The sequence below is a fragment of the Narcine bancroftii genome, chromosome 3, assembly GCF_036971445.1.
Source record: "Narcine bancroftii isolate sNarBan1 chromosome 3, sNarBan1.hap1, whole genome shotgun sequence".
Taxonomy (NCBI): domain Eukaryota; kingdom Metazoa; phylum Chordata; class Chondrichthyes; order Torpediniformes; family Narcinidae; genus Narcine; species Narcine bancroftii.
Window position 1 is genome coordinate 271,711,684 of NC_091471.1, and position 13,657 is coordinate 271,725,340.

A 13,657-nucleotide genomic window follows, 5' to 3' on the forward strand; every position below is an offset into this window, starting at 1 on the left:
AATCAAAGTCTTCCTGTGAGGTCTTAAGAGGCCTCCTCACTGCCAATATTTTCCCGGAGGCTATGAAATTAGACCATGGTTGCAGAAGAAAATCTTCATACACAATAAGTTAAATGCTCTGTGCTATTGGCTTCTGGTGAATTGTTCACGACATTAATCCAACTCGATCTCCTGAGACGTTCAGTCTGACCTTCCAGCATGGCATTCTGCCAAACAGCCTTGCATTAACTTGTTCAACATAGGCCACTTTACAACACATTGCTTTCCTGTTCTCTTGACACTATCCTTCCTGAAAGAATTTATTATTTTTAAGGCAACAATAAAGAAATGTTGAATCATCACATGATGCATTAACTTTTCAAGTTAAAATTGTGTTTGTTTTTCCAGCATGTTAAAAAGTTGTCATGTTCAAGAAGAATGTCAATAAAATGTCAATAAATTTAAAGGCAAATTTATCGCTATTTCCAGTGATTTCTCGAGTGAATTTTAGTTTTTGTTTTGTCTGTGCTTTACATACATCCACATTTTGTTGACATCTAGCAACAGATCATTTATTTTAACATAACCTGCCCAGGTACAGAGTCCCTTTCAGATCAGAAAACCAGGAGTGCAATCCAGTGATCATTGGGGGATGAGAGTTGGAGAGGGTGGGAAAATGTAAGTTCTTGGAAGACACTATATCTGAGGATGTTTCCTGGACCCAACACACTAACGGCATCATGAAGAAAACAGGTCATCGCCTCTAATTCCTCAGGAGTTTGCGGAGGTTTGGTATGGCATCAGAAACCCTGGCAACTTTCTACAGATATATGGTGGAAAGAATGCTGACCGGCTGTACCACGGTCTGGTAATGGGGACACCAATACCTCTGAGCATAAAGCCCTGCAAAAGGTAGTGGATACAGCCGAGAACATCACAGGCAAAACCCTCCCCACGATCTAGAACATCTAAAGGGAACTCTGGTGTCAGAGGGCAGCAAGGATCCTCACCACCCAGCACATGCTTGGTTCTCGCTGCTTCCATCAGGAAAGAGGTCTCGGTGCCACAAGACTCGCCCCACCAGGTTCAAGAACAGCTGCTCACCCTCCACCATCAGACTCCTCAACAACAAACTCAATCTGGGACTCATTTAAAGACTTATCTGTGCACTTTACTGATTTTTTAAAAAATTCTCTCTGTATTGCACGGTTTGTTTACATTCATTATCTGTTCACAGTTCTTTATTGTTTACGTGTTTACAACATGCAGTTTTTTTTTATATTACCATAAGTGGTAATTCTGTCTCGCCCACAGGAAAAAGGAATCTCACGGTTGTATGTGATGTCATGTTTGTACTGACAATAAATCTGAAATCTGAATACTTCCCAGTTAATTGTACCATTGTTCATATTGCATTGATCCTTCTAAATGGTGCAGGACAGGAAGAGATCTCTAGCACATAAATATCTAAAGAAACAACCAGAGCCCTGCAGAACTTTTTACACGGGTTTTTATATAGAAGGCTATAGTAGGATATATAGTTGATCAACTCAAAAGCTTTCAGTTGTAGTACAAGTTCCATTTTGTTACCCCAATGCATTCGGCAACCAAAGCCCCAGTTTGCACACCAGCTCTGGGACAACTCCTTTTCCTCTTTCACAAGGTTTTTTTTAAAAAACCTACCACTTTTATACTTTTGGATATCTCTCTTAATATCCTTACTTTGCTCCAATTTCTGGTTATTAGCACTTCTGTGTTAAATCATTTAAATGTTTTGGCATATTAAAAAGCACCAGAAAATCAGAGATAGCGATACTGAGGTTACATGGCTGCACTCTCCACTTCTCATTTCCATCACTCAATGACACTGTTAGGCAAGAGGATCATTTCAGTCTTGGCCAAAGGAAGTTCTATACATTCCACAAAATGCAAAACAGTTCCTTCTTTCTGATAACTCCTCCCCCAAAACAACTACTGTACGTAACAGTCAAATTTTGTGAACCAATTTTTATGGTAAAATGAAGGGGGGGGGGGGGGTCGCCCTTCCACCCCCTCGGCACTCCTTCAGCTGGTCTGCAGCCGTCCGCAGGCTGGTGTAAGTCCTCTGACCACAGTTCGCTTGCAGCCTGCACGGGTTCCTCGCCTCGAGTCGCCAACAGCCCAGTTCTCCCAGTTGAGTCATCAGCCAAGCCGTCGCTTTCAACAAGCACATAGAAACATGCTCCTGATCAAAAACACCTAACGAAGCTCTGCTGCGAAATTCAACAGAAACTGTGTACCCACATTGCAGAATCTTGACGTGCAGATATAGCCTCTCCCAGACCCTCCCCATAAATAAGTATTTGTGCTCTGAATTTAAAGTAGGCTGCGTTTAATAGCTTTCACTCCTCATACTCCATCAGCTTCCAACCGAGGATTGTTAATAGCTTCTAACTGGTCTGATTTACCCTGCCATTAAACAGCATGAACAGCATAATACATCAAAATGGTGAAATGTTTATTGGAAGCCATTATACCTGACTGCACTTCATTCAAACTACAACCCCCAGAGTGCCATAACATAAATTGGTGCAAGAAGGAAGGAAGGGGAGAACAGGACAGGGCAGAAAGGCGTGAAACAGTGGGAGAGAAGATCGATTTAAAAGAAAGTTTCCACTTCACATCCATGTGCATGTGTAGCATTACAAACTGCTGGTGGTGAGCAGAGATATCAGGCTTTATTTCACTGACAGAGAACACAGAAAGATCCAAAGATCTTTAGGAAAGATTCCTGAAACTAACTCTACAACAGACTCACTACAAACTTGCTCAAACCCATTGTAAAATTTGAAAATGGTAGAAACATTCAGTATGACATCCATGGCAAGAGAAATGAATGAATAGTTTAGATCAATGATCTTTCATCAACCCACTTTCCACCATTGTCACCAACATCAAGATTTTCCAGGAATTGTTGTCTTTAACCAAAGATTTCCAGTTTTTTGCTTCATTTATTCCGAGCACTCGGGTTACTCCACGAGATGGAAATGTTATTTTAATATATTTTTCAAATATACTCCAAGTGGATATACGACCCAGTCCAATAACTGCTCTTTTCAGGGTTATTGACCCAGACATAGAGAGTTTTTCTGTACCTGCACAACAGGTTGTGGCCTTCTCTACAATGTTAGCTGAAAGAGCCATCCTATTCAAATGGAAAGACTAGTCCGCCAACAGAGTTTCAATGGTTTTCTCATATTATGTCTTGTCTAAGCATAGAAAAAAAAATTAGGTGTCGGACTTGATTCGTCGGTGACATTTGAAGATTCACGGTGACTTTTAATGTCTTATTTTCATTTGATGTAAATGTTTCTAATGTGATTAGATCTACTCATCCTTCCAGATGAGATATGGTCCTATCTTTTCTTTTTTTGATTTACTCTAGGAACCAAAAACTACAAAATATATGTAACCCTCAGGATAAGGTGCTCAGATGCTTTTTGTTAGTAGTTTTTTTTAATGGTTTTATATAATATTTTTGAAGTTTCTTTCATTTTCACCCATTGAAGTAGAGGGGGTCCGTGTTTATACTGTTTGAAGTTTTATATTAATATTAATATATGTGATACTGTATTTTCAATTTTGTTCCCTTTTCTTCATTGTATTATATTTTTTATATAAAAAAAATAAAAAAAAGATTGTTTAAAAAAAAGAAAGTGTAACTTTTGCCTTGGGTTTGGTCTGTGCCCTCCTCCCCACTCTTTCTCACTAAAGAAACATCCTGAAACTGGGAATACATCTCATTTTAGTGGCATTCAGAGGGAACGTTGAGCAAGATTCAATAGTCCAAGTTCCCTAATGTTCCATAAGCCACTCCTTCCTGCATTTGCTCAATCTCATTTCACATCCAACCACGTCCAACTGTCAGGGGTTTGCTGGCTCTGACTGTGCAGAGGCAGCTATACTGAAATAAAATATGGGAAACACACAGGTCAGGTGGCATCTCAGATGAGAAACCATCCGATCTGGGGATGTGCCGAAAACAGCAAAGCCATACAACATGCCAAGCAGGCCAGATTATCTACCTCTACACACTAGAAAAACTTTCAGCCAAAACTATGTTTGCTTCTGATCCTAGAAGGATATAGAAGTTGCCTTCATTGTCAGTGCCAAGCTGAGTTACTGTGTATAAAATCAGGAGAAAGTAGAAAATGGAGGAAGCTGAGAGGGCTTGAAAGGTGATAGGCTATTGGACAGATGGTGGAACTGTTAGGGAGAGACAAGAAGAGGCAACTGGAGGAAGGAAGGTTAGAGATAAAAGCAAGAACTAGAGTTAGGCAAGGAAGCGATGGATACGGTGGAACCAGATAAAAGTGGGGGCTAGCTAAAATTAGAGAGAGAGAGAAAAAAAAAATCAATGATCATCCTGTTGGGTTTAAGGTTGGCTGGGAGGAATAGGTTGCGCTGTTCCTCCAGTTTACGTTTGGCCTCGCCCTAGCAATGGATGGGGATAAAGTCAGACACGTCCATGTGGGAATAGCTAGCAGAATTAAAATGGTGGCTTGGGTGATTGTGCTTGGACCAACAGACAGAGCACAGGTGCTCGATGAAACAGGCACCCAATCGGAGTTTGGACTTATCAATGTGAAAGAAATCACACTCAGTTCACACACTCAAATGTACGATTAATTAACAGTCACCTTGTTTTGGTCAGCGGAAGGGTTAAACAAGGCCCCAGGAAATATTATTCTTAAAAATAATATTTTTTGACCTTTCAAGAAACAGTGGAAGTCCAATCCACATGTCCTTATGGTCACTTTTCAAGGCAGCCAAGCCACACCAAAACATGTTTTTTTAAAATTGAGACATACAGTTATTTCAGCCCACGAGTCCGTCGACAAATTTACACCCCATTAACCTCCACCCCCAGTATGTATTTGAACAATGGGAGAAACTAAAGCCCCAGAGAAAACCCACACAGACACAGGAAGAACATACAAACTCCTTATAGACAGCGTGGGATTTGAACGCCTGATCACTGGCACTGTAAATGCATTGCGCCAACTGCTATGCCAATCATGTTTCCCAAATGGTATTTGGTTTGAGAAATGTGTGTGGTGCAGGCAAGAGAGTGGAGGCAAAGTAATACCAGATGGCAGCTCCCATGGATTTGGATTTCTGAGACTGGAAAAGTATATTAAAGTTGAAAGATGCACATGTACAATTAATGCAAACGTGAAATGCTGTCTCTTGAATATTCACTAAATGCCACAAACCAAAAAAAAATCACAGCCTTCAAATCTAAAAGGTGACAAGCTGCTGAATGTTCCCCTGGAACAAGAGCAGCCAACCAATGGCTTCCAACCGCAGAATGACGGAGATGGTAAAATAGCTGCCAAAACTTCCAAATGCAGCTGTCAGTTCCACATCACTTTGACATTACCACGGGCAGTACATTCCAACTGATAACTGTAGTCAACATCTGCTGAGGAACAATGATTTATTGTAAGCTGTGCAAATTGGTAAGACGTGGCAAGTGGCATTTACCCTGGATTGCCAACCATTCCCAACATTTCTTCACCCAAAGGGTAACTAGTCTTTGGAATTCTCTGCCCCATAGACCGAGTACTTTCAAGAGAGAGATTGTTAAGGTTTTGGATAAAGAGATCTGGGATTAGTTCAGGAAATTGGCCCCAAGGTAAGGGGGCAGTACAAGCACAAGAGTGAAACACGAAAGTCTGCAGGCACTGTGATTGCAGTAAATACACAAAAGTTCTGGAGAAACTCAGCAGGTCCAGAGGAGGGGCTCAGGCCTATGAATACACTTTTTTCAGCACTTTTGTGCATTTACTGCAGGTACAAGAGAGTGTGTGGCCTGCACATATAAAATTATGAAAGGTACGGATAAGATAGAGGTAGGCAAGTTGTTTCCATTGGCGGGAGAGACTAGAACCAGGGAACATAGCCTCAAAATTCAGGGTAGTAGATTTAGGGTGGAGGTGAGGAGAGACTCTGTGGAATTCGCTGCCCATAGAAGCAGTGGAGGCCACCTCAGGAAATATATTTAAGACGTAGGATAGATTTTTTATATAGTAAGCTATGTCATGTTACTAATGCAACGGGACATATTAAACATTTTTATACAGAATAGTGAAGCCCCATTGCATTAGTCAGTCCTGATTAAAAGGTGGGCCACGGAAGGAGAGAGCACTTCAATGGATCTGCATATTTAGCAGAAAGTCACATGCAAACACAACTCCCTGATGGACAGATGGTGAGGAGTTTGTCATTTTCACCCATGAACAACACTTCACTGTACCCTAAGGACTAACAAAGGAAAGGGGACAGGGTCACGGAAGTCATTTGAGATTCCCTTTTTTTAAAAAAAATACACCAGTCAAAGGACCTAACTTTAGAAAGCAAATCGAGTTTTAAGAGTTCAAGTCATCACAGAATTAATTTGATATTGAATGAAGCAATTAATAACATCAGTATGAACCATCCACACATCTACAAGGCATAACCATATAATACAGCACAGAAACAAGCCAGTTTGGCCCTTCTAGCCCATCCCGAACACATTCTCCCACCTAGTCCCAATGACCTGCATCCATCCATAACCTTCCATACCCCTCTCGTTCATATAACTATCCAACTTTTCCTTAAATGTTAAAATCGAGCCTGTATCTACCTCTTCGGCCGGAAGCTCATACCACACTTCCACCACCCTCCGTCCGAGTGAAGAATCTCCCCCTCATGCTTCCCCTAAACGTTTCCCCCTTCTAATTAAATAGAGATCTCCAGTAGATAATGGGAAAGTGTTTAAACATCCAAACATTGCATTAAACTAGTCATAATAACAGTGGCATTAAAGGTGGTCACAGTTGGGAGCATTTCAACCAAGCAGACTTCGAGCAGATATTTTCCCTGGTTAGAAGAATTACCCTAACTCACACTGTAGCCAAAGCCAGGTTCACCTCAGAATGGAAAGGTCAGGCCTGAAGGCCCACCTCAGCTACCCAGCTGCTTAAGACGAGTTTTACATTTCAATGATGCACTGAGCGGAGGTGTTGTCTCTCAGACACAATGTTAAATTAAAGCATGCCTGCTCTCAGGTGGTTATGAAGGTCGCTTGAGCCCACAGGCTGAGAAAGTTGGCCAGAGCACCATAATATTAAACCCTTGTTCTGTTTTTTTTTGGGGGGGGGGGGGGGGGGAGAGAATTCCTGCTGTTTTCTACCACACAAATATAACAACTTCAAAAAGTACTTCATTGAACGGAAGGCCTTTTGACGTATTCAGAAAGTTGTTCAGGGTTGCACGGTTAGCGGTACAGTTTTCACAATGCTCTTACAGCATCAGGGGACCTGGGCTCAAGTCCGGTTCTGCCTGTAAAGAGCTTGCACGGTTTCCCCATTTCTGGTGGTTTTCCTCTGCTTCTTCTAGTTTCCTTCCACCCTTCAAATCATACAGGGGCTGTATGTTAACTGGGACATATGGGCAACACATGCTCACGGGCTGGAAGGGGCTGTTACCGTGCTGTGGTAACAATAAAGGGGAAGATATCGCAACATGTAATCAATTCTTACACAAAGTCATCCATCTGTAAGGTTTCTCTTGACAGATGCTGCTTCACCTGCGGAGTATCACCAGCATTTTGTGTTTGAACATGCAGTTGAAAATATTTCAGTGCTGAGTACGGAGTGCGTTAATTAGAAGGTGTTTCAATGACCACTATACAGTATTCACAGTTAAACTGATGGCTTCATACTACATCTAAACCATTCCAAACAAGTTATACAAAAAGCAGTTGAAGTTGTTAATTTATCTTCAAACTATTCACAATAATTACGGTGCAAATCTGAAAGGTCCGAGAGTATGAGTGCACGACAGGCAGACCCCTGGTCTGTGTGGCTATGGGTTACATCTGCATACACAGAAGGGGGTTAAATTCTTCACAGCACATCAGAGTTCAGCAACATTAAGCTAAATGCCCTCACCACACTAGTTTGAAGTTCATTTTCCCCATTTCTAGTCCCATGATCATTGCGTCCATTGAGCCAGCTAATTATTAATAAAAGAGGCAAGCATGTGTGACAGATACACTACATCTCTGTCAACACATTCCCTGTGGGCAAACAGAAACACGGTGTTGGCTCCTGTAGCAATTGTCAGGTCAAACATGATAGATCTTCAGTCTTTTGATTACATCAAAAAGAGATCACATTAGCTTCGGCTCAGGGTCCTAATGCTACTTGGGAAAAAAAAATCCAGAGGGATTCACTCTATGGGAGGAGTTCCCAATTCAGCATTACCCGACCAGGTGTAATTTTCAGCATTGTTTTGATAGAGGTTCAAATCATGTCCTATTAGGTGTGAGAAAGGAAACAAATGGCACGTACTTAGTTGGCGAGAAGCTTTCTAGTTCTGCTGGAGAGACTCACTTGCACTTTGTACTTAACAGCAGTGTTGGCCAGGTTACCAGGACTGCTTGCCAGCAACTCACAGTTCCTTGCTCATTAACATTTTGGGATTTGGAGAATATTTGGTGCCCAGTAGTTTGGGTTGTATCAGATGGCCACTGCAATCTGTATTCCATATCCCAAGGGTATTAACAGTGGAACTAGATACTCAATCTCTGACCATGGGCTAGACATCAGTTACAAACTCAAAGTAAAAGTGGTCAAATTATGCTCATTTATAGCTGAAGGCTCTTCTGGAGAGTCCCAGCTGTCTGTTCCTTGCTGCTCTTCACATCTCCCAATTCCATGAGAGCAATAGCACCATCAACTCCACATCTGGAGTTACAGTATTTGTCTCCTTTAGGAAAGATGTTAATGTTTTGGAAGCAGTTAGAATTTTACTGGATGTACACAAGGATCTGGAATGGACAGGTTGACTTGAGAGAAAAGGCTGGACAGCCTTGGCTTGTATACTTGGAATTTAAAAATGTGGGGACTTCATTCAGATACATGATCCAAGGAATCTTGTCAAAATGGATTAGAGAGAATGTTGTATCTCGAGAGAAAATCTAGATCTGGGGGTCCGTTGCACGAGTGAGCTAGCTCAAGAATCAGACACATACAGCTCAATATAACATCATACAACTTAGCACAGCAATTTCCAACAGTACAAGAAAATGCACACAAAAAAAATTTGTACCCATGCCATAGGCCTTCTTTACCACCCTATCTCCTTGTGCAGCCACTTTCAGGAAACTATGGGCCTGCACTCCCCTATTGCTCTGCAGGATATACTGCACTAACTCACCAAAGCTCTTTTGACAGCACCTTTCACACCCAAGACCTCCACGAGCTAGAAGGACACGGTCATAAAAAACATGTGAATGCTACCACCTGGAAGTTGCCTTCTAAATCAGAGAGCATCCTGTCTTGGAAATATCTCACTGCTCTTTCACCATTGCTGGGTCAAAGTCCCAGAACTCCCTCCCTAACAGAATTGTGGGTATAGCCACTCCTCAAGGATTGGAGCAATTCAAGTATACAGATCAACACTATCTTCAAGGGCAATTAAATGTTGGCTCAACCTGCAAACCTTCATGCCTTGAAAGAATGAAAACCTTCCCACAATTCAAAATTGAATGGTGGTGGCTGAAGGGGTTGGGGTTGGGGGTGTGATTGTTTCAATGTAACCTTGCTAAGAAATCGCAATCTCCTGCTCAATGAAAAACTGATTTTGTTTAAAAAAAGACCATCATTTGCATTAGACTTTGAAGAGGTTCCCTGCTCAAACAACACAGAAACAGGCCCTTTTTGTTCAACGTTTCAACAATGTTTAACCAGGTAAGCAAGGTTGGAAAGGAAATACTTCGAAGTATCCTCGAAAACAATCACTCACTAAACAGGAGGCCCTTCAAGCCATCATGTGGTCCGGCCAAGTTTCCACAAGGGTCACTACATTAACACTAAAATGCTACAGATGAACAGTCTTCCTAGAATTGCTTTTGATGCACAGAATTTTTCATGAATATTAACAATGGAATTCTCACCGCAAGCAATAGGCTACTCAAATATGGTGTGCAAGATCGTAAATGCTTCTCATCCAACAATTTATTTTTCTGGCAGTCAATTTGTATTCTGCAAGAATTGCAGATGGATTTGAACAGCCAATTTTTTTTGTGTGTGGTGTTCCTGTATCATAGATAATATGAGATAGCAGGATACAAGGCTAAATTGTGCAACACTGACTTCAGAAAGCAAGAATTTTCCAAACAATAGTTCCTGAAACACAAGTACAAAAGTCATGGCAATTTGAAGAAAAAACAAAGTCAAGAATTCTGTTGTACTAATTCCAAGAGTTATTTACTTGCTACTGCTGTGGCCCAGTTTTTGGAGAAGTCTGTTTTTAAGTGCATTGCCTTGTTTCTGGATGCAGCCCAGATCAGGTGTTTGAGATTCTTAACAAATGTAACTAAAAATGCATCCTCAGGAATTAAAGATTATGTAGACTCCAAGATTCTACATTAAACATTGGGAGTAGCTGCTTTATTGGCCTTGAAGAATGGTTATTCACACAGGAAAGATAAAGATATTCTCAGTATTTCTTTTATACTGGCCATATTCTTGTTCCTTTTGCAATTCTCCTGTTCTGCTCTCTATTAAAACTTCATGCCTTAAAGTAAAATTAGAATGCTTAGGAAGTTCCCTACCTCAAGAGAAACCACAATAATGACGTGGTTCTGGGCCATTTGCCAAATTCCAAATTGCACCTGCCCTCTCAAAATACAAGACATTTGTAAATTATTTATTGCTTTTTTTTAAACCACACATAACACTATATTCAGACCATCTGTACAGCCCCAATTCAACAAGTGAAACCACCATCTCCCTCCTTATCAATTTATTGGAAAAGCAGCACTGTTTGACCTCTAATGTTTGTTTCATGAACTGATAGAAATAAAATGCTACTACTCACCGACCCTTGGTCTCTGTCTGACTCCGTTGGTATTACATCAGATCACAAAGAACACAAGAGGAACAAAAAAAATCAAGTTAGTCATTTGGTCTTCATCACATGATAAACAACAGTCTACTTGCTTTGTTTTAGAATGACAGAACAGGGGAAATGGCAACCACTGAGCTAGAACAGTTCAGTCCATCAAAGTTCTCATTATCATTTTACAATGCCACAACCTGTGGAATGTGTAACATCCTTAGGAAGTAATGGCATGGCCTGCATTGGCAGGACACCTCATACAGCAAACTCCTCTGCCTGGAAACCTATCTTCCCACCTAATAATGATGCAATGAATCACACCCCCACACCTCATCATTACAGAATCATTTTGAACACTGCAAGGTTGTTTCCCATGGCAGGAGAGTCTAGGACAAGAGGACATAACTTCAGGATTGTAGGGCACCTGCTTAGAACAGAGATGGGGAGGAATTTCTTTAGCCAGTGCGGGGGGGGGGAAATCTGTGGAATTTGTTGCCACAGAAGATTATGGAGGCCAGGTCATTGGGTGTATTTAAAACAGATTGATGAACTCGGGCATTAAAGCTTATGGGGAGATGGTCAGGCAGTGGACCTGAAGGGTAAAATTATTCAACTCATGATTGAGTGGTGGTACAGACTTGATGGACTGAATGGCCTATTGTTGCTCCTATTTCATGATCTTAAATAATAAAGCCAAACAAATTATTTTCAAACAAAAATCACCCCTTCAATTAATAATATATTTTGAGACGTGATCTCATGGAGATGCACAAAATTAGGAGAAAAATAGATAAGGTGAACGCAGAGAGTTGGAGTAGAGGAAATCAGTAACCAGAGGACACGTTTAAGGATATGGGGGGGTGGGGGGGGGAAGCAGAGACATTTGTTAGAAACCCAAGGAGTAACTTTTTTTTAAACACACCCAAAGAGTGGGGAGAACATGGAAGGTGCCAGTGGAGGCAGACTGCCTGGGATTGAGTCAGTGGGGATTTTTGGATTTTCCAGATTCTCAGGCAGTACTTTTAAAATTAAAATTTAAGAAGGAATAAAGAGGTTTATTCATTAGCAAATTTATCAAAACAAGCAGTTTTAAAGAAAAATAGTCAACATTTGACAAAAGTATAAACATAAATTTTTTCACTACAACAAAAAATGTTAATGTTTAAAAATGAACATTGTAAAAGAAAAAATACAGTATCCAGATGAATGTGATAAAATGACCTGGTTGCTTGTTGCCGCTGTACATCTGTGGTGCCTACGCACAAACACAAAAGCCCGCTAAATTTTAAAAGTTTGAGAGTTTTCAAAAAGTTCTTGGGTGGTCCAGATTTCAGGTTTCTTAGAGGCATATGGACAGACTCCAGCAGGTGGACTAGTGTGGGTGGGGCATTCTGGTTGACATGTTGGGTTAAAGGGCTTGTTTCCAAGCTCATAACTCCAAGTAACCTTTATTTTAAGAAAGTTTGCTGTGTCTAGACTTGAACCACTTATTCAGCCTGTGTTGCTTCATTTGCAAGGTACATCATTTGACCTAGAATTTCACCTCAGTAACACTGCTCAACTCCATCCTCGCCTGAGCTCAACTGTGACTGAATCTCTCACCCATACCTCTGCAATTCTTGGATTTGCTATTCCAACACCTTCCTGGTCTTCTTTTCTCAGTTTAACCTGCGCAAGCTCTAATGTATTCAAATCTCCATGGCCCACATCTGCTTCATAGACAGCGCAATGGTGCGGATTTTGTCCTCTGCAGTTATATGTGGAATTTGCAAGATCACATCTGGAATTAGCTGCCAGAGGAAACTTTCGAAGTGAGCACCATTCAAAAGACATTTGGTCAAATTTATGGAAAAGGGCTATGGGCAAACCCAATATGCCAACTTGGCTGGTATGGACAAATTGGGCTGAAGGACCTGTTCCAAGCTTTATGGCTTTATAGAGTCATACATATCACAAAATAGATTGCAAGAATAATCAATGGAAAATGGGATTTCTCTGGGCAGTTTGCAAAGAATCAAAAAGTTGTAGGATATTTTAAAAAAACAGAATCATTCTGTTCACCTGAGCTTCTCCAAGTTAACATTCCACCACTAATTGGTGTGCTTTAACAAGCCCTCAAATTCCCTAAATAATCCACTCTACTCCCTTTACTCCTCTGTTATGGTCCTTAGACCAAGCTATGATAATGCCTTGTGTGCCAGTGTTAATTATTTTGTTTGACAGCAAAAATGCCTCCTTTCCAGAAATTCTGTTAAAGGGTGCTGAATTAATTGAAGCAGTAGTTGGTACAAATTCAAAGTTGATTAACTTGGAATATCCTCCTTGGATTCTGGAGCAATCTTCATTAAGCCTCATTACCCTTGAAGAATGAATTATTAAGAAATTGTGAATGATTACCAACAATCAGGTGAACACTATAATTGAGACCATTGGCTTTTCCATTAACTGATGATATGCTCTTTCATCACCATTCCTGTCTTCTTTAGCCCCTTTCACACTTGCATCCCAGTAAACCAGCTGTTCAGTGTCCCTAGATAGGAATTTCACACTAGACCACTCCTAACCAGGACACTGAACCCTTTCACACTTGCAAAGGTTTATCCCTGGCGTTTGGTCTGTTCTACCTTTAATTGGAAGTGCCTGCAATGTTGCTGCCTGCTTCACACTTGCATGATCTCAACGCCAGAGCCTGCAGATGCCAGGGATTGTACTCAAGAGTCAAGGTCGGCGTACATGACGTCAT

General features: G+C 41.0%; 1 protein-coding gene across 1 annotated transcript in view; it reads right to left on the bottom strand.

Moving 5' to 3' along the window:
• The window catches only part of LOC138758772 (transducin-like enhancer protein 1), a 157,349-nt gene that overhangs the window by 49,125 nt on the left and 94,567 nt on the right, over positions 1-13,657 (bottom strand). Inside the window, exon 8 of the mRNA XM_069928145.1 lies at positions 10,894-10,910. Within this exon, the coding sequence (XP_069784246.1) occupies positions 10,894-10,910 (17 nt within the window). The remainder of the gene's footprint in view (positions 1-10,893; positions 10,911-13,657) is intronic.